At 37.0% G+C, this 24,733-nt stretch overlaps 4 protein-coding genes across 4 annotated transcripts; 1 reads left to right on the top strand and 3 right to left on the bottom strand.

Annotated features, from left to right (window-relative positions):
* Window positions 1-209: 209 nt before the first annotated feature.
* On the bottom strand, window positions 210-10,744 carry LOC114515700 (solute carrier family 49 member 4 homolog). The gene is made up of 3 exons (XM_028535001.1): window positions 10,295-10,744; window positions 3,104-3,773; window positions 210-936 (listed from the first exon to the last, which is right to left on the bottom strand). The coding sequence occupies exons 1-3, from the start codon at window positions 10,605-10,607 to the stop codon at window positions 510-512; spliced, it is 1,410 nt and encodes a 469-aa protein (XP_028390802.1). The 5' UTR covers window positions 10,608-10,744; the 3' UTR covers window positions 210-509.
* A 3,802-nt stretch (window positions 10,745-14,546) lies between these two features.
* On the top strand, window positions 14,547-15,971 carry LOC114515612. Its single transcript, XM_028534901.1, has one exon. The coding sequence runs from the start codon at window positions 14,629-14,631 to the stop codon at window positions 15,847-15,849; it is 1,221 nt and encodes a 406-aa protein (XP_028390702.1). The 5' UTR covers window positions 14,547-14,628; the 3' UTR covers window positions 15,850-15,971.
* Window positions 15,877-17,677, bottom strand: LOC114515611. The gene has a single exon (XM_028534900.1). The coding sequence runs from the start codon at window positions 17,604-17,606 to the stop codon at window positions 16,281-16,283; it is 1,326 nt and encodes a 441-aa protein (XP_028390701.1). The 5' UTR covers window positions 17,607-17,677; the 3' UTR covers window positions 15,877-16,280.
* An 8-nt stretch (window positions 17,678-17,685) lies between these two features.
* On the bottom strand, window positions 17,686-18,308 carry LOC114545203. The gene has a single exon (XM_028563507.1). The coding sequence runs from the start codon at window positions 18,292-18,294 to the stop codon at window positions 17,686-17,688; it is 609 nt and encodes a 202-aa protein (XP_028419308.1). The 5' UTR covers window positions 18,295-18,308.
* Window positions 18,309-24,733: the final 6,425 nt, after the last annotated feature.

Raw genomic sequence — 24,733 nt, 5'->3', positions numbered from 1 at the left:
GTATTTTAGCATCTTCTGGCTTATCTAACAGTAAAAACTAGCAGAAAAGTTACTTCGAAAAGCGGGAGAACGGTTTGTAAAAGCCTCATTTTTAACCGCTATATAGTGCAAAGAAAACAAGAGGTTGAAAATCCAATTTCATTTAAAGATCTAGAGGTGAAAGTTTGGGCTATTTTGTGCAATGTATCACAATTTAAGAAAATGGTTTGAACACTTTCGCATTAATTAACCACGTCCTGTTGATTGTACACATGGGAATTGTCAAATTCCAGCCACAAGTTCGCCGCTAATTTGACTTTCAAAAGTGTCAGTTTTTTTACTCACCCTGTATAACAAGCAGTGCTTAATTGCCACAGTCTTCATATGAATATTTTTTAAGGATATAACTGATTTAAGGTATTTTCAAATGCATAAACATTTTATACTTTTACATTGAAGACAGAACAACATATTTCGTATTGGCAATAACGGTATGGTCATTTTAATGGCATGATATATGCAGTTTAATTTCAATCTTCTGTGGGACGAGTGGGAAAATTATCGATATTCAATCGGTTGTAACGTTCCCTAACACAAGTTAAAAGTATTGTGGTGGCAGATATCGTTACCAAGATTACCCACGTCATCCAAGTCCCTCCAAAATGACCCATCGATACAATTAAAAATATGGCTTGAAGAGAGTAATCTGTGAATTTAATGACAGAGCTTGTTAGTCCCTCAGCAACCGGGTACGCCATTTCTGCTCCCAATTCAAAAAAGAAAGGTAGAGCCCCATTTACAAAAAATCCAGTTAAACCAAACATAACACAGATTAGTGCTTTGTTGAATGCGATGACTTTGGAGAATATAAAACATACAATGAGGATGGAAAATGTCGCACAGGCCATAAAAATCAAAAGAAATTGCTTTAAATGTCCCGAAAAGCGGTCGGCGAATCTGAAAAGAAAGCATTGTTATTTACTGCTAATTATTGTAATTTTTTTAAAAAGTATTTTTGGGAAACAATAAGAACCTCTGTGTTGAAATGGTTATCTCTCATTCGTTCGCTGGGTTCGTAAGAAATATTGTTAAACACTTTAAATGAAATTTCCCAAAACCAACCATTGTTTATATGTTCAACTAGAGTGAATGTGCTATGGAAAATTTTGAAAAGTAAAATATTTTTCATTCAATATACAGTAGGAGGCAAAAGTTTGAGTCCAGTCGTTGTAGAATTCCAGTATTAAATCCTGGCAGCGTATTGGAGTTAAGACATGCGTGCTAGTGTTTCAGTACTGTAAACTATATTAATTGCACACTGTTTTGGTCCTAATGATCTAAATTATAACAAAATAACGTTCTCATTCCTTTACACTGCCCAAGATGGGTAGGAAAAAGGGCAAAGTGATGGTGCACAAGGACAAATAGTTCCATTAAGTATTGAAGGATTCTTTCCTCGTAAGATCGCAGAAGAAGTGAGAATTTAAAAAGGTGGTATGCAACTAACCTTGGAGAGGTTCGAAGAAACTAAATCCTACTCAAGCAAACTTTTAGCTGCTTTGGTCATGCTCGGTTTGGCAATATTGAAAGATATAATAGGATCCTAATTAAAGAAAAGTATCATCCAATTCTTCAAGGACATGGAATTTCATCTGGTACAAAGATGATCGCACGTCTAACTACATGATAATCACCCTAAGCACATGCACATCTTCTATGTGCCAGAAATCGTTTAGAAGCAAACTCATTCTGGTGATCTCGTTGTCATGGCTTTCCACCTCATATTCCAGATCTAAAACCTATGGAGCACTTGTAGAACCGTTTTAACCGGAAGAGGGCGAGGCACAGACCCGCCAGCCAGGCTGACTTGAGGCAAGTGGTCAACGAATGCTGGCAAGGTATTGAACGTGTGACATTAAAAAACCTATGGAATCTATGCGAGCAAGAATAAAGGTCATTTCAAGAGCAAAAAAGAGGGAACTAAGCAATGACATGTAAATGCATGTTTGCACATTAAAATACGTAAAAATGAATATCATAACATCTCATAGTTGTTGTACAGCATGTATTTTTCTGTTTACTTGTTTACTTTTTTCTAGTTCACTTATCGGTAAGGTTTTCTGTAGAATATTAATATATGCTGCTGAAACAAAGAAATACAGTCACTGGACTCAAACTTTTGCCTCCTACTGTATATACACACGGTTTAAAATGGAAAGTAGTTTTGTGGCGACTATTTTAAACACAAAGGTTACGTAACGCGTACATGTGCATAGCTAGTCAAAATTATTGCTTTTCAGGTGTTCGTTGGATGACCAGTAGACTGCGACTCCAGTTGTTCATATAGATGTAGCTAAGACAGTGCTTTTATCACCGCACGTATAATAGTTAATATCGATTAGCTAGCAATTTTTAAATTTAAAGGTAAGTAAGTTATCTTTTATACAAAGAACTCTCAAATGCCTTAGTGTGCGTAATCTCTCAAGGCATATACATACATTCACAAGTATGCAATTGTTAAACAAATCATATGGCTACTCACTGGTGTACCACAAGGAGGGTAGCCATGCAACTGTATGCCGTAGCTGTAATGCATGCATGGAAAGAGAAATGAGAGAACTTTTATTACGGATGTTTAATTTGAAGAGCTTATACAAACAATACGTCGATTGTATTGCATTGAGAAGTGCTTGACGTGCTCTATAGAATTGACGAATTATTAATTCAAATTTGTAGGTTTAGCGAAATGTCGAAAGAAAAACGCCGAAAGTGTCACAGTTCAATGCAAGTTATTATTAGCGATCATGCGGTGATGATAAGAAAATTACACGTAAAAACTTTGTATAATAATACCAATAACTTTATAAAGAAGACAATCTTTCTGAAAATTTCGGAAAAAAATCTTTCCCCACTACCCCAAAACAGGATCGTTGCTAAAAGCGTAATTGGAAGAGGGTATTGTATTGATATATTTGTCTTATGTCCGACTGGTTTCTTTTGATAACGATGTTTTTATACCCTTATTTGAACTTGCCATATATGAATATATATACACCTGCGAATTAAGCTCGTATAGCGTCGGCCCAGTTCAAACTAACTGAAGTACAATAAAATCCTGACTTACATGGAAAAGAATATCCCGGACGACGCTCCACTCACAACAGCAATAAATCCCAGCCAACCAGCAAATTTTTGACCGACGCCAAATCCCTCTAAAAGTTGGTCTAGTACAGACACCCAGCCACTGTAGACACCACAACTTGCGCCGTATAGTATAGCTAACAACACAAAACTGTGATTCTTCAGTAATTTTATAATTCCACTTTTGGTATCCATTCTTTCGACACCCGAAGATCGACTAGGTGGTTGAGGTGGCCTGGCGGGATAATAAATGATAACAGCTAAAAATAGGAGACCCATTGCAATAGATTCGACCAAAAACATAGTCCTTATTTGTCTGTAATAGAATTCTCTTTCCGTAGAATTCAGTTGACTGTAGGATATAGACCCAACATCATCAACGAACAGTGGGCCAATAATAAATGACAAAGCGAAGCCGGCAAAGCTACCAGCCATCAAAATTGAGGTTGCTGTTGTGCGCTCGTTGCTTGGAAACCACGTTGCTGACAACAACACCGGACCGGACAGCGGTATAGGTGCAGTAAGACAACCCAATGCCTGGCCAAAGCATATCAGTATTGTTGATATCAGCCAATCACCTCCGGTAGGAATGCACCTTAATGCTGAGCCAAAGAATTGAAATCCTGCGGCAAGGAGCACAGCGGTTCTTAAACCTTTTAAAAAAAGTAGAACACATAAATAGAAAGAAAATAATAGAACAAATACATATATGACCATGGGACATACGACTCATATAAGACTCATATAATTACGATAGATCATAACCATATTAAGTCTTTTAATATAAAATATTAGTTGGCTGGATGCGCCTGCGCTCATCAAAGTAGCTCCACAAGACTCGCAATGGAAGCACTTAGTGTAAATTTGAGCCTAGCTGAGATGAACATATGAGCTGAACATAAAAATATATCGATTTATTAAGCATGTCATTTTGATTCCATTTAATTAAAAAGTAGCCAAGTTTTCTTTAATAGTTTTCTTAATAAATAAATACTTTCTTAAAGTGAAAGGGGGGGGGGGGCAGTCCCCCCAGAGATTTAATCTCCCAAGCCCCCCCCCCGCCCTCTTCTACAGCACTGTCTAAAACTCTCATAGGTCTTCAATTATTCGTTTCTTTTCAATCACCCATTGTATTTATAGCGGCCGTCGTCGTGTTCCCGACCTATATCCTTAAGTTCCCTAATAGTCCGATAATAATACGGAAAGGTATAGCTTTTAATAGCTTTCTATAAACAAATATCGAATTTCGTACTGCATACAGAACATTTTAAACACTATGAGTAGTTACGACTCTCTTGGACATAAAAATTATGCAAGATTAGTTTTAGATCACGAACTTGACCAGCTTTTAAGTTCTCGCAAGAAAGTCGCATCGGTTATATGCATACAACAAATGAGGGACCTGTCCCAAAATTGCCTAAAATTTGACGCAGATTCAAATTCATTTAGACCATATTTATCATACTAAGACATTTCGATGCATATTTGCCTTCCGCTCACACTAATACGCTCGAAAACGATAAACGTTTTCACCGTTTTTATCAATTTGAAAACGCTGTTGAGAGTGGAGCCAAATGAAAACATAGACATATGAATGTGGATGGTCGAAAACGGAAACTTTTGTAAACGATGACGTCAAACGTATCAAATTTCCAATTTTCTAATGGGCGCCAAATTGCAAAATGGCAGACGGACGACAACATGTTTGTTTTAATGTTGCTTCCAAGCTTAATGCAATATCGCTTGTTTAGAACATTGGGCAATGATTTCCTACTGATTTCCCACAAGGACATTAGCTCTGTCGAAGTCAGGTGTGTTAAAATTCATGCTAAAGAGCATAAATGTCCAATACTGACGATCGGTATCCGATCGACAAACCACTCTTACAGATGGTACGGATGGATCGACCGGACAATCTTGCTCACCGTCGGACACTATTTTGCCGTTGCCCGAAAACAAATAAAGGCCTGCTGCGAGGGTTACTGCGCGCGTGTCTCGCGTGGTAGTGCACGTTCAATGTGCGGCGTGTGAATGTCGAATAGTCTGATCGATCGATCCGATCCATTCGACAAACATCTTTACCGTCCGACAATTTTTTTACCGATGGCAAAAATGGGAAGCAAACGCCAATGAGTGTGAGCTTAGAAGTATTACATACAACCATGTTGCCTCGTTTTTTAGAAACCTTATTATAATTTTACATGCCAAACAAGCTTAGTACATGAATTATAACATCAAACTGGATTATTCTAAACTGTAATATATAATATAAGAATGTATATAAATATATATTGCCTCGTTCTTCAGAAACCTCATCATAATTTTACATGCCAAACAAGCTTAGTACATGAATTAGTAAAATGAAGTTTAGAAAACGAATTGTATTACATACATCCATGTTGCCTCGTTCTTTAGAAACCTTGTCATAATTTTACATGCCAAACAAGCTTATATAGTGCATAAATTATAAGTGAAATTAAGCTTAGAACACGAATTGTATTACATACAATTGTATTACATACAACCATGTTGCCTCGTTCTCTAGAAACCTTATCATAATTTACATGCCAAACATGATTAGTATATGAATTATAACATGAAACAGGAGTATTATGATTTTAAATATGCCAATAGCAATGACAATGAAGCTTAGAACACGAATTGTATTACATGCAACTATGTTGCCTCTCATCATTACTGAGGCATAGCCTCTCTACCCAGTCTCTATTTTTCAACCGTTTCCTTTTCAAATGACGTCATTTTGCCATCGGTAAAATTTTTCTTCGACCGTAAGCACATTTGTCCGATGGATCCAATCGATCGATCGGACCGTCTGACATTTCCACCAGCTTTCACTGAGGCATAGCCTCTCTACCCAGTCTCCATTTTTCAACCGTTTGCTTTTCAAATGACGTCATTTTGCCATCGGTAAAATTTTTCTCCGACCGTAAGCACATTTGTCCGATGGATCCGATCGATCGATCGATCGGACCGTCTGACATTTTCACCAGCTTTCACTGAGGCATAGCCTCTCTACCCAGTCTGTATTTTTCAACCGTTTGCTTTTCAAATGACTTCATTTTGCCATCGGTAAAATTTTTCTCCGACCGTAAGCACATTTGTTCGATGGATCCGATCGATCGATCGGACCGTCTGACATTTCCACCAGCTTTCACTGAGGCATAGCCTCTCTACCCAGTCTCTATTTTTCAACCGTTTGCTTTTCAAATGACGTCATTTTGCCATCGGTAAAATTTTTCTCCGACCGTAAGCATATTTGTTCGATGGATCCGATCGATCGATCCGATCGGACCTGTTTGTCTTTGAAAAATGGACACTTAGAAAAAAAATTGCTTTAAAATATATTGGTCCAGCTTTTCATGCATGACTGTTGTAATAGTCTGGATGTCATAAATGACATTATGCTGTATTTGTTTACGTGTATACATCCATCGGACAAACTCTTTCCGACGGTAAGCAAGTTTGTCCATCGGATCGATCGGTAGCACATGTATGATGGATTTCTCCATCGGACACCGATCGCGGGTATTGGACATCAATCCTAAAGAGCGGCTTCGATTTACTATTGCTAGAAGTCTGGGAGGACGGAGCAATATTTTATGCGAGTCAACGACAACGTGTTTACAATAAGATTATAAAGGCCCGTTTACACTTGCGATTTTCTTCTTTTGATAGATGTAAACGATCGAGTGAATTAGTTATCGATGTTCAAGTAAGAGCTCTTATACATCAGAGCATTCGTAACTAGTAACTCATTCACATCTATCAAAAGAAGAAAATCGCAAATAAAATCCCAACAAAAATTGGAATTATGAACCCGGCGTTCATAATAAGGCCCGGCGCCTTATTTAATATTTAGTGCGCGGCAGTCGAGCATGCGCATATTTCTGCTTTACATGCATGACGTCTGGAGTGCATATAGAAGACTAGCGATTGGACAAAAATAATAGATTTTTGTCGTAAACATTAGCTCGAATTCTTCCGTATATATCTTAGAGTTAGAATAACTAGTCACACAATCCTTTACCTAAGCGTTTAATCATAAACTTGACTCAATCTTAGTACTACAATAGACTTACAGAACTCACTCAAATCGCAATTTTTACTTTCTCCGTCTCTTATACTTCTGTTTTATCAGTCTCTCTCTCTCTCTCTCTGAACGCACGTTCTCTCTCTATTTTTTCATTGACTGACAGACTTCCAAAATAAAAAGTCAATTTTAAAAACTTTATGTCCTAAGGAAAGGTTTATTTTCTTATAAGTCTATGAAATTTTCATATACATCACGTCGTTAATCGTAAATATTGAAATGCTTTGGTGTATTTGCGCCGGAATATTATTAAATTTATTTATTTTAAATATCAAAAATGATTAATTAAAGATGTTTCGGTGGAGACGTGTGGTTAAAAAATGATTTTCAAATAAGGTGATGCGAAGTTTGAACCATACAAACAAACGGGATCAACGTTACCGGTTACAAAACGGTCATTCTAGCCTAGTTTCTACCGAGTATGAACTACCGAGTTCATACCTAGTATGCTTTTTACATATTTACAGCAATAGGTGTAATGAGTTGATGAAATCCAAAAATGCCAAAAATAAATGTCAAAAAGAAGGATTTAAAGCATTTATAGAATACCTGGCCATGCAACAAACTCTTAACCTTGAATACCATATAGGACTACATATATGCTACTTTAGTGCATCAATTGGACTTTTACATTGGGGCAAAACATTTTTTAAAGCTTGGAATTTGGCTTTTCAAATGCAAAAACTATTGATAACAAGTGTAAAGTGTAAACCATCGTGGCATTTAATACTACACAAATACTACACACAGACCTTTTTTACAGGAGAGAACTGCACCAAATTGCACAGTGGATAATATGGCAAAGAGTAACTTCAATTTTGAAAATATATAATATCATTTTTTTATCAATCAGCAGAGGGCAGATCCTAGCCTTTCCTGCATTTTGATTGGCTGCAGCAGCGGACGCGGAATTTTACAATATATGACCAAATGACCTGACCACGGTCCGGATTCCGAAATCCTATATTTTATGCTCCAGCGAAATTGCGAAAGCGTGTTTTGTTTTCTTTTTCTGAAAATTTATTCTCAAACGTTTGACCTTTTTTATTTGATTGGCTGTAGCAGCGGGCTGAATATTACGAAAGCTTGGAATCCTATATTCGAGCGAATGCGTATTTGTTTTGTTTTCAGTAAAGATTTATCCGCAAACTTTTGACTCTTTTATTTTAAAATATACGGACCAAATGATTATCACGATAAATTGAAGTGAATTTTAGTAAATTAAACGAACGAGGTTTTGATTGTTTATGTTTTTGTCACCAAGTGCTGCTAAGTCTGACTATATACAAAATTACAGTACGACCGAACGCTGCTTTTTGTAAAAAATTAAATACGTTATTCACCGTTTTGGTCGGTCCAGAAAGAAAAAATATTTCCCCTCGGGAAAATGGTTTTCTATACTGACCTCGCAGCCCAGAGCTCGCAGCCGGTAAATAACATATATTTCTTAAATTTAAAACATGAAGTGAATGCATGCATAAAAGGTCCATGTAGTGTAAATTTATCATCAATTTTTGTTTTTTAATTTTTTTTGTTCAACTAGTTGATTAATCCTAGACAACATACAAGTGTTATATTATATCGACATGTGCAAATAGTCAACTTAGCTACATCACTTGGCAATATCACTTGGTGATGTATGGAATGTATTCTGGAATATGGAATATATCTCTTATTGACAAATTGGGCAGTTGATCTGATATTTTCAATTGCTTTGAAAGCATTGCTAAGGAGATGCCCTGCCAGTTTGCAAAAAGGTTGCAAAATATAAAATAAGTAATTTTTGTCAAAAAACCATGTGCATTAATTCTGAATGTATATTCTTATTCAAGCATGCATGTGGCTTCCATCTCTATTAGAATCCTCATGGTATGAGAGGTAACCCTGATGTAACTATTGATCACCAAAATATTAACTTTCTTTTAACTAGTTTTATCTTGAAATCGATAACTTATATTGAGAAAATCACTAAAAATCCCCCAAGTATAAATGTGATATTTAATACACCAGTCAATAATTTACATGAACGTTGATTAAATATTTTACTCTTCGCTAATGTACCTGGTCAGTCATGGATTATTTAATTAGGGATCATATTATATCAAGATTCACCAATCAGTTTTCACTATATTAGCATTGATCAGGATCACACTGTAGATTATATAACTTCTGATACAGCTTCAGAAGTATGTATATTTGACTCAGCTAAAGCTTATACATAAAAATGCATTTTGGTAAGTTAAGTAGATTTTACATTTTGAAGGATGCTATGGGGTAGGATCTGTGTACTTTGGACATATATATCCACAACTAGAAGATGGTGGAAAGGGGCCGGAGTTTAAGGGCACCAGAAGAGAAAAAAATAGAGCCATTAATGTTTGAAAACATAAGCATAGTTACCTTAATTACCTTAAGTTTAATATTACTCAGATATATCATTGGCACAAAATCTTTAATTTTTGTAATTTTAAAAGAAAATGCTTTATTCACTGACCAGTGAAAAGCTCATATGTTGACCAAAATCTTTCTATATTGATTTAAACATTTATTAAATTCGAAGGCTAGACTTTTAAATACGTTATTTATAACACTCAACATCTGATTGTAACAAAGAGTAGTTATGAAATTAGCACACTGTGTAGCAGCAAAATCAAACTGTGGGGATTTAGGTGAGTACGAATTATCCCCTATCACTTTTTCAGGAAAGGATATGGAAGAAATACCGTATAGTGATAATTGAACTACCAAATTATATAGTCTAATTAAAGGTGTACTTAAAAATGGTAGAATTGTGTGCAAATTTAATAGATTAATAGCCTAGAGTCTAAATAGCCTAGGTTAATTGCCTAGCTAGGTATTAAAAATAGATTATAGATATTTATATATAGATCAAATGTATTTGATAAATGTACAGTACCCAGTCAATTTTGATGTCTCCTATATATTTACTAGTATTTTTTTGAAACCTCAGTTGCGCGCAGTTTGCATACTTTCAGGCCTAATTAAATACTACTATATCCACCATGGACACATTATTTGATGAATATATATTCCAGTACCTACCTTTTACGTCCATCAGCCATCCTAGAGGTACAATAGTCAGACATGGTCCAACACATCCTAATGCAGGCATCAAATCGATCATAAAATCATCCCATTTATATACTGCTCTTGCCGTACTCTGTATCGGTGACCATGTGTTATAGATGATACCTTGACCAACAGAAAGCAAGAAAAATAACGATAACATATACCAGCGTTTCTTGTAGACTTTGATATTACTCTGTTCGACATCGTTCAGCAATGGAAAGGTCTCCTGATTTCGCTCTACATTCGTAGTACCTTCCTTCTTGGCGCGGTTTATTACAAGAGCCATAGTTTTGAAATCAACAACCCAAATTTCCTATTCGCGCTTGCTGATAAAAGAACTAAAGGGCGTAAAATTTTGTAACATTAATGTTGTTGCTGAACTGGAGGAACTTCATGCATGATGGAGCGTTGTTAAAAAATGAAGAGTGCAGGAGACCAACAAAAAATAGGTACGCGCGCGTACATCTGACAACCACTTAGCCTACATCACCTGATCAAGTTAGCATGTATCATTAATTTAGCCGGTAGTACTAAAAATACATGCATGCAGCAACCCCTCGCCATTTTAAACGAAGCAAAATATTTCGTGCAGGGCCGTAACTAGAACGATAATTGGGTGGTGTTTATTCATATATTCAGTTCTGCCCGACGGATTTCCATTGTGAGCTATTGCACTGACAAAAGAAATTCGTCGGGCAGAAATGAATATATGAATAAACACCCCCCCAATTATCATTCTAGTTACGGCCCTGATTTCGTGCGCTACCCAGACCTAACTTTCTACGCTAATATTATCAAATGACTCGTGCAAATTTTTCGGAAACAAAGACAGTCGTAAAGGTGAACAGAAATCACCTGTTTGCCTGCTGCATTACGTTGCAGTTTAAAAGAGTGTTAAACTGGAAAACGGGCCTAAGATAATCGAACTAACGTAGAGTGAGGTGGGTGCTGCGTATAATTACATAGCATGTGTGTAAACACACGGCGAAAGTACACATGAAAATAAGCGAAAAGCTAAGCGTGTAAATGTTTTCTACTTTATTATTATAACTACTTGAAATGATGGTTAATAAATATTACTGCACAATTAATTCAGGCGATTCCTCCTTTCTTTTGTCGTACGCCGTTAAGAATATTCTTAAAATAGTAGGACAATAGGTAACCAATGTCATTCATCCACAAGTCCCGTTGGTAATTGCATAAGACTGCAAGTACATCCAACGTCTAAAGCTTATTACCTTGAGGTAACGTATTTTAATTCAAGCTCTAGCAGTAGCAAAGCAAATTTTGTGTAAATAAACGATAATTGAATTTTATTCAATTGCTTAATTTATTCTGAATATAACGTTTCCAATAATAACTACGTCAGTCTACAGACGTGCTGTGTTTTGGGGTAAAATGTATATACAGGGTGTATCAAAAAAAAGGAGACCTTTAGAAATCAAGCTATTGTTAAAATTTGAATGCTTTTTCAATTGCATTTGCACATATGCTAAACCGTAGTGCGTGAAATATTGATGGCATGCATGCATACATTAGAAAAAGGAGACCTTTAGAAAATGAATTGACGTTTGTACACAAGATTGTCTGCTCCTGGGAATTTGAAAATAACTTTAATAGCATAAGGAAAAATAACGACCCAAAAATATTCATTCATTCTAAGCACACTACCAGAACAAAAATGGTTCAACTGACTTCGGAGCAAAGAGTTTTTGTAGTCTTAACTTATACCCAGCCAGCCGGCATCAGAAAAGCAGTTCGCGATATGCACAAGCGTACGGTAGTTTGTGTTGAGAGAAATTGAGGCCACGTTGAAGGACATGGTCTATGACCTTCAGTTCTTTTGATGTTCAATTTATCAGTAATTTTCAATCCGGATTGAAATGTCAAGTGAATCTGTGTCAGATCAAGTTGTAATTCATTCCTGACTCATGTAAACATTTTAACAGGCAGAGTTTGTAAAATGAGATGCTGAGCCATTCCGGATTCAAAGTCAATTTTAACTCATGTGAACAGCCCTAATGCTCGCACGCAGTGTTAAAAATTAATGAACAAATGATTTGTTCGTGTTTTGAAGGAACAGCTAAAGCACTTTTGTGCTCAGTCGTTTGTGCTTAGTCATTTGAATATTTTTGGGTCGTTATTTTTCCTTATGCTATTAAAGTTATTTTCAAATTCCTAGGAGCAGACAATCTTGTGTACAAACGTCAATTCATTTTCTAATGTATGCATGCATGCATCCATCAATATTTCACGCACTACGGTTCAGCATATGAGCAAATGCAATTGAAAAGGCATTCAAATTTTAACAATAGCTTGATTTCTAAAGGTCTTCTTTTTTTTGATACACCCTGTATTGTACCCAGGTGTTAATCGGGCAGAACAATTCTTTTCTTGTCCAAAACTAATCTGTTATACTTTGCTTGTACGAAAAACAATAGTATTGTTGTTGCTGCGCAGGTAACCATGGTAACCCATGTCATCCATTTCGCGCCAAAATGGCCCATGGAAACGATCAGGAACAGAGCTTGAAGAAAATAGTCCATGAACTTTGTCACTGATGACGTGATACCTTCTGCGACTGGGTAAGCAATTTCTGCTCCGAGTTCAAAGAAGAACGGTAGAGATCCATGCACGAAAAATCCTGTGAGAGCAAATACGATGCAAAGTAGAAGTTTACTGAACGGAATTACTTTTGTGAAAATAAGATACATCAGAAGAATTGAGACGGATGCTAAAGCCATGAATACGATCAGGAATTCCTTCAAGTAGCTTGAGAAATGACCAGCAAACCTGAAATATAGGAGAGATAACGGTAGGTACATGTCCTTGGCATATCGCGTCTTATATATGAAAATCCAATACAATAACTTGGCCAAGAGAAAAAAATTGAAAATGGCCTCTCGTTCAGCGCTTAATAAGACAGTCGAACTCGTCATTGATGGTGGTCGTTCTCATCATTTAACTCCGTCCCAGGTTGCTAGAACACGCGTTCACACTCTTATTAACGACAAATATACACAGAAAATAAACCACCCCATAAAATAATTCACATAACTAACCAAAAGGTATTGTCACTGGTTCAATCTGGGAGTTTGCAAACATCGCAAAAAGGAAAGGAGCAAAGTGGTGCAAGGCAGTATTCGAACACATGCATGCAGGAACAATTATTTTTAAACCCATTGACCACTGGACTGCTATGCACCGATAGAAAGCCCAGCAGTTTACCGTTCATATATACTAACGTTTATGTATGTATGTATGTAAAGACATATTGGTGTTCTAACTACCAGGAGCTGTCGAATTAAATGATGACAACGACTATCAATGATGAGTTCGACTGCATGTCTATATACGGAATCGAAATTAGCGGCAAAATTAGCGTAGAGTGAATAACTGATGTCACCTGATGTCAAGTCTAACATAATATAATTGCGTGTGCGTGACCTCCAGGGTTGCCAAATAACTGAAAAAGAAGCCAAACATTGTTGTAGTCGGCCCTTTGCATGATTTCTTTATAAGAAAACATCGATTATGGTAATAATATTTGGCTGATTATTATTTAGTAGTCTGGCAATCCTGGTGACAATTACGCGAAAGATGGAATGCTTCTGGTTCAAGTTACGTTCAAGACCGCGCTCGAATTTGTCCGGCTTTTGCTGTGAACACGTAGAACCGATGATTGTCTCCACGTGATCGAACTATATTGAGCCGGACAAATTTTAGCACGTTCCGAAATTCGAAACTCTTATAAAATTAAAGATTTAATAGATTGATAGGGTTGGATTCTGTTGATGATTTCGTGTGTTTTCTCTGGCATAAAATTAATTATGTAACAACTTAGTCTTGTTTATATAAGAAGCGGAACGGGACGTTTGTCGGGACGGGATTGTGACCGGGATCTCCCCTTTACGATGGCCCACAAGGGTCACAGTTCAGTTCTTATTCTTAGACAGTTCAGTTTTATTTTTTAGCAGTTCAGTTTAAATTTCCATAGTTCAGTTCTCAATTTGACAGTTCAGTTTTACATTTTAACACAGTTCAGTTTTGCTTCACAAACACACAGTTCTGTTTATATTTTGACAGTTCAGTTTTAATTTTTACCAAACAGTTTAGTAAATTTTAACAAACAGTTTAGTTTCAAATTTTATTAACAGTTCAGTTTAACTTTCAGTGCCAAACAATTTTTACACAGACATACGCAGTTTCGTATTTTACCGAAAAGTTCGTTGTTAAATGAGTTGATTATTTTGATCTGATAGTGTGCTATTTGTCCCTACTTTAAATCAGTATTTTATACCTTTATTATGCCTCTAAATGACTACATTCCATGCATGAACGTTGACCGAAGGCATGGACGAGATGAAACTGAGCTAATAACAAGTTATTTTCAACAAGGGTTCACCAACCATGAAATTCTAGAATTTCTTAAGCTTCATGGAATAGAATTCAGCTTATCGACACTTAAAAGAAGATTAAGAATCCTAGGACTTCGAAGACGTGTTCCAGCCGAAGAACAATTGACACAAGAGGAAATCGAGTGTATTGTGGAGATTGAATTAGCTGGCAGTAAATGCAATGTTGGATATCGCAAAATGTGGAAACATATATCAACTAAGTATGGTATTACTGTTCGAAGGGACGTTATTCGAAAATGTTTGGTAAAACTAGATCCTCAAGGAGTGCAAAGTAGAGCAAAGAAAAGGCTTCGAAGAAGAGCTTATTCATCTCGGGGACCCAATCATATATGGCACATAGACGGCCATGATAAGTTGAAACCTTTCGGGTTTAATATACATGGGTGCATTGATGGTTTTTCCAGAAGGTTGATCTGGCTCGAAGTGGGTCCGACTAATAAAAATCCTCAGGTCATTGGTAAATATTACCTTGATGCCGTATTGCAAATTGGAGGTGTACCACAAAGAATGCGGTCTGACGATGGCACTGAGAACAGCATCGTCGAGGCTTTGCAAATATTTCTGCGATCTCAGCATCACGATGAGCATGCTGGTCTTGCCAGTTTTTCAATTGGTACTTCTACGTCAAATCAACGAATAGAAGCCTATTGGTCTCATCTTATTCGGGATGGGCCTGGATGGTGGATAAATTTTTTCAAGGATTTACGAGATTTTGATTTGTTTAATGATTCGGATCCTGTACAAATGGATTTGATAAGGTTTTGTTTTATGGATATACTAAGAAATGAATTACACAAAGTTGCAGAAATGTGGAACCAACATATTATTGCCCCAAGCAAATTTGGAAATAACACTGGACCCAGAGGGAGGCCTGACGTGATGTTTTTTTTGCCGCATCTTTTCGACACAGGGGATTGTAAACAGGAAATTGACCGGGACGAAGTGAATGAATTCTATGATTATTCAATGTCTGTCAAAGATTTCTCTGATGAATTTGGAGAGTTTGCCTCGTTCGTAATGACAGAGCTTGGCCTGACAAAACCAACTAATGCGAAAGAAGCATTTCATCTTTATCTTACTTTGCTACAAAAAATTGAGACGATTAATTAGTTTAATAAATTCAACTGAAACACCAATATGAAACTATACAACAATATACTACAAAGTGTTATTATTTGTATTACTAATATAACCTTACTTAAAAGCGCATGCAGAGAGTAATAACCGTGATCGGGGGTCGGCTATACAAGTAGGAGTTTTTTAAGCACTTAAAAGAAGTTATGTCATATTTTATTCGCATAACACACAGCTCCAGGCCTTACTCACTTATATTTCACTACAGTTAAAAGAAATTCAACTGTGATCTTACATACACTTTTAAAAACAAAAAACCTTAACAATATAAAGCGCGGGGCGGTTAGTTTTTTACCCAACTAAAACTATGCAGTCAATTAATATGAATGGCAACTGAAAAGTACAATGTATCTATAGACTAATCACTTCATAGATTACAGTTAATGCGTCACACATAAGTTCAAAACCTAAACAATGTCAAGTTCCCAGTCAGGTTTGGATAATATATTGTTGAACGTGTTTCGTAATTCACAAAAATCTTGGAATGTGGAAGGCAGCTCTAACACAGGTCCACATGTGTGTGCTATAGGAGATTTATATACCCCATCAAATTTTACAAATGAAACAGTTAAATGTTCCACAATTAAAATATCAGCACCTGTGGTAAAACGAAGAAAATGACCAAGGTTGCATGCATCTAAGCCTCTAATATAACGCTGTAGGAACTTCAGAGCATCTCGTTCTCCCTCGGTATTTGGTTGGGCTTGCAAAAGTTGAAGAACTTTCTTATTTGTTGGCTTTACAGATTCGTAGAGGGCCTCCAACTTATCAAAAGACTGAAATGGTGCATATGCCTTGAGTTTAGAAAGAATGAGCTGCCATGTAGACAACATGATATGAGGTTTCTGGATAAGCTCTTGTTTGGCAATTTCAGTGATCACTTTCAGACAATTGTTTTCATTTATCAGTGTTCTGCAGTTAAATCGCTCCAAAAAGTCCTCAAGATCTTCACTATCATATTCCTGCTTATTAAGGCATTTCTCAATCAACTCTTGTTCATCAACTGAAAGATACTTCTTAAAAGAACTTATCACAGCTGAATCGGGAACTGAATCGCCAAATAGGCAATATCCCATAAATGCCTTTGATAAAATCAGAGGAAAATAAGATACCATCTTGTAACCTAAAACAAGAATTCTACCAATAGCTTGCCATTCACTCACAAAGTGGTCGTGACGTACAAAGGGCACTCTTTCTCTTTCTCCAATAGTCATCGAATCTCCGAACGATTTCCAAAAAAGTGAAAACACGTCACGAGCCACACCAACTCCAGCACCTTTTTCGGGAATTCCACGATCATCAATAATTTCAAAAACTATGGAACTTGTTAGGATGCTCTCATCTTGGAAGTAGCTTACCATATCCTTGCATATACGGGAACGGTGCACTTTAACAACTTGAACTTCCTTTGGACTGGACGGTGGATGAGCAGTATGAAATTCCTGTTCATTTTGTGATTCGTGTTGGTTGGCTATTAAAGTCTCTATATCACCAGGAAAATTTTCATTATCAGGAGGGCTACTGCAGGAATTAATGACTGATTGTAAGGTTTCACCAATCGCAGAAGGTGAAGAGTCATCAAATGGAGTGTCTAGATTGGGTTGAGTCTCATTATTACCATCGAAGGAAACACTTCTTGAAAGGTAAGCAATCCGATGTGTCCTTATTTCATCGAGGTTGGGATAAATAGCTGTACTCTCAGTGGGCTCATCGGCATCTGTTGAATTTCCCATATGTTTCTGTTCATCAAGCTTTAATGAAGCATTATATTCCTCATCCTGTTTGCATCGAAGACAATCTTCACCAGGAAGATTAGTACAAATAGCATTTGGAACACACTATTCTGTACTGTGGACTATTGAACAATGAATCTGGTGGAGGGGAACTTGTAGTCGATGGGGGAAAAATTGTGGTAGATGAATGGAAACTTGTAGTTGATGGGACTAAACTTGTAGTGGATGAAGGAAAACTTGTAGTGGATGGAGGAAAATTTGTAGTGGATGGAGGAAAACCTATTAATGGTGATGGGTGATTTGGAGCTAAGTATTGAGTGGTGGGTGAGGCACCACTTACACCAAGGTCATCACCCTCAAAATCCAGATAAGTGTCACTACTGTCAACGGCTTCTACAATTGCAGAGCCAGTATCTGTCATTTGGGTTAAGCTCTGCTCTTCATCCTCTTCTGGGTGAATAAATACTGTTCTTAAGTATAGATATGTTAAGGAAGGATACAAACCATTCTCATGTAGGTAATCGGCAATCGTACCACCGCTAGGAAACGAATGAATAACTTCACCAGCAGAATTTGTGACTACTTTGGACATATCTTCAAGTAAGCCAAAATGGCTTTTACCTTTTGGAAAGAACAATTCACAAGCTTTGTCCAGAATTTGCCGTAAAGTTAACGGTTGTGAATCCATGTAATTAATATAGCGGTTTCCGCCACCATGCTTTTCGCACAGGAATATATTTGTCTTTATCTTCGTCATAATGCATCCATCGTATTTGTATTCGATGTTGTTTATCTGTTTTAGGCTTTTTCCTGCTTGTGCTGGCCGCTCCTTCGGAGCGGTTTCGTATTCGATGGAGTAGGCCGCTCAAGCGATTTACCGTCCTTTCTGTTTTCTGAGTTGCGACTGGCAATTCTCCCTTACTTTCCGAGCTTTTACTTTCACCTTTCTTAGTTTCTTGCTGTTTTCTAAGCTCCTCGCGTACAGCATCCTTTATTATGGCGTCCATATTTGCGAGCAAAAGATTTGTATTTCGTTCATCGACCCAAATCGGGTATTGTTTACTTAATTGAACTGTTAGGCAAATTTCAAACTGAACTGTTAGATAAAATTTAAAACTGAACTGTTGATAAAATTAAAACTGAACTGCTTAGTGATTTTTAAACTGAACTGTGTGGGAAATTCAAAACTGAACTGTTCAGAGAATTCAAAATTGAAGAAATTCGAAACTGAACTGTGTTAAAATGTAAAACTGAACTGTCAAATTGAGAACTGAACTATGGAAATTTGAAACTGAACTGCTAAAAAATAAAACTGAACTGTCCAAGAATAAGAACTGAACTGTGACCCTTGTGGGCCATCGTACCCCTTGTACATGTTTGTACAATATATTTCGTGCAGTGTTTAGATGAAAGTGGGATGTTTTTTGTCCCGTCCCGCGAGGGCAGAATCCCGTTTTAAGCGGGATGCACGATCTCTCTTGACCGGGAAAATATTACGCTGGCATTGCATTATTTGAACAATGTCACTGAACAATATGGTATTCCCGAATGAAATACCCGATTCTTGCGAGAAACCATCCCCTTCGAAAAACAATCATGTAAACGCGGCATGAAAAAATATGCCGTCCCGCCTCTCATAATAGGGAGCTTTAGCAGTGACTATGAGTACGAGATTCGTCATTCTTGCGCGTTGTTTGTTTACACCATTAGTCAAAACTCGTACTCGTTGAGCTTTCGAGTACGAAATTTATCAAAAAAGTCATACTCAATAGCTCAGCGACTACGAGTTTTGGCTGATAGCGTATGCAAACAACGCGCGAGAATGACGAGTCTCGTACTCGTAGTCACTGCTAAAGCTCCCTATAAACAGGGCCTTAAAAGCTTTTGCGTGCGCGTACGTTCGTGCAAAAAACGCGACAGTGGAAAGCATGCAGCCCTCATGAAGAGATATGAAGAAATAATCCATTATTATGTAACACCCCAATTATTAATTTGTTTATTTAACCTACCCCCCTCCAATCATTTGAATGATCGTCATATTTTTCATGCGATAAAGTGAAAAATACACTGCAGAATGCCTTCAAGTGATTCTCACCACTACAAACATTTCCGCAAAACATACTTTTACCTCGCTCCTTTAATTAACTCATTGCCGTCCGGTCGTAAACGACGCACGCAAAAAATTTCGATTTTATCTGCAAGTATTTTACCAAATCAACTAGAAATTGTATTATCTTAAAGCTAAAACATTTATCTATTTGTGTAAGTTTAGTTCATTTCAAGAGCTTTCCTATAAGCCAAGATATTTATTGCCGATCTTGTACTTTTGAAATTGAATTTTAGAGAAGCGAAAATACGCAAAGCCTTCCAGAAATCTCGCCTAAAAACCTCCAAATGTTTGTAGCTTACATTGTGATCAATATTTCCATCTATTTTGCTTGAAATACAGTCGTTTTGGCGATTTGTAGTGATATTTCCAACAAACGTGTTTACAAACGGAAAATCCGAAAATTTGCATATAATTATCACCATATTGGCGAAAATTTGACAAAAAATCGGAAAATTTTCGCTCCAAAAAGGCCGAATATATGACTTCTAGGGACATTTTTACCCCAGGAATCGATTTCCGGGCTTATTTTACCCCTAGGGGGTAGGCAACGTTGAGTTTTTGACACCTCTAAGCTCACGAGACAACCGCATGTGCGTGCGCTAATTAACGGGTCTCGCTACTAACAATAACAAATCAGAAAAATCGATATTTTTCGAGTTTTTCTGTCCATCCTGACTCAAAAACTATCAGAAAAGATAACTAAAGCATTTCTAGTTTATATATAACGGTTAAAATACGAAAGGATGAAAAATAACGAAGAAAATAACGAAATTCCAAAGGCGAGTTATATTTCCGGTTGTCATCACCTTGTAATTTGATATGATTTTGACAGCTGCACTGCGGTGTCAGGTTAACAGAAATATTTATTAATTTCCGGATTAAAACAGAAGCGATTGGGTTATAGTATTTTTCTCGAGCTATATTTTGGTGGTATCTATGTGTTTTTTGCTCGCGCATTCGCAGAGCTATTGGAATTTTAAAAAAGTCGGACTCTAACGTCCGAAATTAATCTACACCGGACGGGAATGATTAACAAGGTTGTTAACAATGCAACAGATAGAAAAGTTAAGAACAAAAAAACTTACAAAGAAAAGAATATCCCTGAGAATGCACCACTCATCACCGCTATAAATCCCAGCCATCCGGCGAATTTTTGACCGACACCAAATTCCTCTAAATTTTGATCCAAGACAGAGCACCATCCACTGTACACGCCACAGCTAACACCGTACAGCGAAGCTAGCAACAAAAAATTGAAATTCCTTAAAAGTTTCGACAAGCCATGCTTGAAGGCTTCACGTTCCGTTCCCGATGATCTGCTTGGCGGCTTTGCTGGCCGATCAGGGAAATGAAGAAATACGCAGAGAACTAAGATGCCCATAAAGCCAGCCTCCATGACGAAAACTGCGCTGACTTGACTAAAATACACCTTCTCTTGCTCCGGGGTTAAAATATATCTACCATCCTTGTTTGCGGTAACAGTTTCAGCGACGTCATCAATAAACATAGGACCAATCAGAAACGAGAGTGCTCCTCCCAAGAATGCACCAGCAACCACTATCGCAGTTGAAATTGTTCGTTGGTTGCTAGGAAACCATGTCGCTGACAACAGTACACCACCGGATAATGGTATAGGGGCGACCAAACCACTAATTGTCTGACCACAACATACAAGGATTGTGGCCATGAACCAATTATTGCCTGGCGGAAAGCATCTTATGAGTGAACCGATAAACTGTCCTGTAGCAGCAAGTAATACAGCGGTTCGTAAACCTGTGAAAACAAAATTGACCTGTGAGAAAATTCTCAAGATGTAATAGGATCCTGCAACAATTTTGTGAAATACATGTAATTTTACTTGGAATGGAGCTATTAATAAGACTAAACTAATGCATTCAAAATGTAGATGGAAAATTACATACATCATCACAATTAAATTACCATAATGTTATACGGTAACAGCATCAGGCTTAGAACATTGGGCCTTTTGATGATTACCCACCATCCCACAGCTCTAATGTGTATAGGTGGTCATACACTCAATAGAAGCAATGTATTGTTATGGCATTTTTGTACTGTGTACTGAACAGTGAACCCCACTCTTGATGCCAGTTTGCCCATGCAGATTTTAGGGGCATTATATAACCACTCAAATTGTTTTCCATCTTCGCTGGGAATATTCCCACCTCCTCTAAGAGGCAATTTAGACCTCCCAAGTGAAATTTATCAAATTAACCCTTGACAACTCTAATCATTAACCATCTTCAAAGATTTTGTGTTAAGACCCACTCTTAATAGGATAATTAGTGAAATATCTCAATCAATTTGCAGATCAGTAGAGTACAAAATTTCACAAAGGACTTCCCAGACTGTCATATCATAAGTCATCTGCTGTTTTCACTTTGTCCATAAAACTAGCGATTAAAGTAAAACAGAATAGCAATTACACATAATGCGATTATGCAAACATAACTTCGGGTCCTTTGCCAATTACCCACTAAGAGAAATAGGTACATACTCATGCACTAATAATGTGCATGGTCATGTACTCTATGGAAACAATTTTATTACAATATTTTTGTACTGTGTGCTGGTGAACAGCCCACTGCAATAATTGTGAAGAAAGATTTTTTTTTAATTGATGTTTGTATGCCCAGATTTTAGGGGGGTACCGGGGTAGTGCAAACATCCACCCAATTTTTTTTCCACCTCTCCTGGAAACATTCATATCTCCTTCAAGAGGTATACACCTCCTTAGTAAAAATTTTTTTATTAAAGGTTTATGACAAAGGTAGCATGAGAAGCCTCATGAATCATTCCACCTCCCCTACTTTTCCAACTTTACTAATATGTTAAGACCCATCTCTTCTTTAATTGAATAAGAGAAATATTTCAATCACTTTGCATGGCAGTATAGTACAAAATTTCCCAAAGGCTTTCCAACCCAGCCTTTCGCTATCATAAGGCTCAAGTTTTCACATTGTCCTTAAAATTAATTAGCAATTAAAGAAAAACAGCTGAATAACCAGAATGTATAAACATAAATTCACAGATATTATAATGTCAGCATATTAGTGCAACATTTCATGTTCTGGGTTATATATGGTCTGATTGCCTAACAATCCCAACTCTGCAAATATTTTTGTTGCAAGTCAGTGCACACTACCCATCATTACTCAGATCAGCTGTATAGATATACAGTGCCAGTGGCAGAATCAGGCATAAATTATACATAGAGTACAGATGGAAGTCACTTTTGTCCCAATTGTGTTTCCAACAGTGCATTGCAAGTCATTGCTTGCTACTGTCAAGAACTAATCGCTTCTATGGTTATGGCGATCCAATTTTGTCTGATCTAATCAATTCACTTCTGATGGATGTTTTATAGTCTGTTAACTTAATTGCAACGTACTGTATATCAGTATATATGCACAGAAATTGACAGAATCTAAAAAACAAACTGCATTTCAAACATCAGAAGTGAATTGGATCTGACAAAGTTGGATTGTGTGAACATGCCTTAACAGTTAATACCTTTAACATCCATCAGCCATCCGAGAGGTACAATAGTGAAGCATGGTGCGATGCATCCTAATGCTGGCATCAGATCGATCATAAAACTATCCCATTTATATACTGCTCTTGCCGTACTCTGAATCGGTGACCATGTGTTATACATGATACCTTGACCGACACAGAGCAAGAAAAACATAGCTAATATATACCAACGTTTGCTGTAAACCTTCACATTGCTGATGTCTTTGATAGTGAGTGATGATTCCTTAATCGAAGAATCAGAAAGGTTCAATAACCTTTCACGGTCATTGCTCGCTATCTCATGTGAAGACATATTTCTATACCAAAACATTAGCGAAGTATATTAAAGCAGTGTTTTCAAAGTGAACCATCCATACTTGATACAAGAATAAAACATTGTCTATATTTTTAAAATATTTAAATCGCAAGGTTAATGCTTTGTTTCATTGTTTTCTTTCTCCTGCGTGGGTACTTTATGTTACACTACAATAACGGGTCCAAAAAATTTAGTATTACGAGCAAGCACTCAGGAACGAAGCACTGAGGAGCGAAGCCGGTTTTCCACTAGGCGAAGTTTTCCACCGAACGAAATTTTCCGTCTGATATTCTTTTCAATTATGACCGGTGAAGGGAATCCGCTACTGTCGAATTCTCACAATTGAAAAGAATATCAGACGAAAAATTTTGTTCAGCCTATTTAGACTACACGATAACTTGTATGCAATTATCATTCTGACGAATGCAAGAGTGCCTATGAATTTAAAGTGTCACATTTCTACGTTTGTTCATACGTTTACATACGCCAGGGTACGAATCGTATATACGACAAATCGCATAGTGTGAGTTAGCCTGCGTGCAGCCCGACTTTCTAAAGTCGGGCTGCACGCAGGCTAAGTGTGAGTGGGCCTTAAGAAATATTCGCAGTACGAGGCAAATGGCAATATATATTCCACATAAAAATGGGTGACTCACGGCTCCACGCTATCACTGTAAATTTCAAAAATATATTTATTTATATATTTAATGGTTTTTTCCATCAATAACGGAAAAATACGAACATATATAATAGCAGGAGGAATTGATGCTAAATTTGCAATAGGAAACAGAGATGCTAAGACCTCCCGCCAAATAAAACCAGGTATAGATTTAAGATTGGGTCAACAAATGTATAAAGATTGACATTAATTTCTCTTGCTATCCATTATACCTCGAAGTGCCTTCGTGGCCTTCTATACACATTTACCTACATCCATATATGCTATCTATTAAATCCGGTTTAAAATTCCTCAAATGTCTCTTCAGGCTTTCCTCAAAATGTCTCTTTGAGAAACGTTTCGTTCTTTCGTCTTGTGCAATTATTGCAATTATAAATTCAGTGAAGTTTAAGATTTTCCTTGAAGAGAGAAACTCACCCTGCCAGCGGCGTTGCCAGGAATTTTTTGAAAGAGCGTAGAATGTATTAAGTCAGAACTGTTAATTT

The sequence above is a fragment of the Dendronephthya gigantea genome, unplaced genomic scaffold (genome assembly GCF_004324835.1).
Source record: "Dendronephthya gigantea isolate DGI-Jeju-01 unplaced genomic scaffold, DenGig_1.0 000004F, whole genome shotgun sequence".
In the NCBI taxonomy this organism is placed as follows: Eukaryota; Metazoa; Cnidaria; class Anthozoa; order Malacalcyonacea; family Nephtheidae; genus Dendronephthya; species Dendronephthya gigantea.
Note: the sequence above shows the minus strand (reverse complement) of the source record. Positions and strands in the feature narration are given on the sequence as shown.

Bases quoted from the DNA above. Each gene is read 5' to 3' on its own strand.
- LOC114515700 (XM_028535001.1), bottom strand. From the start codon at position 10,607: ATGGCTCTTGTAATAAACCGCGCCAAGAAGGAAGGTACTACGAATGTA. The intron at 3,774-10,294 runs GTAGGTACTGGA...TTTTTTTAAAAG, and splicing joins ATGGCTGATGGACGTAAAAG to GTTTAAGAACCGCTGTGCTC. The intron at 937-3,103 runs GTAAGTCAGGAT...CTTTCTTTTCAG, and splicing joins TCCGGGATATTCTTTTCCAT to ATTCGCCGACCGCTTTTCGG.
- LOC114515611 (XM_028534900.1), bottom strand. From the start codon at position 17,606: ATGGGAAATTCAACAGATGCCGATGAGCCCACTGAGAGTACAGCTATT.
- LOC114545203 (XM_028563507.1), bottom strand. From the start codon at position 18,294: ATGGATTCACAACCGTTAACTTTACGGCAAATTCTGGACAAAGCTTGT.
- LOC114515612 (XM_028534901.1), top strand. From the start codon at position 14,629: ATGCCTCTAAATGACTACATTCCATGCATGAACGTTGACCGAAGGCAT.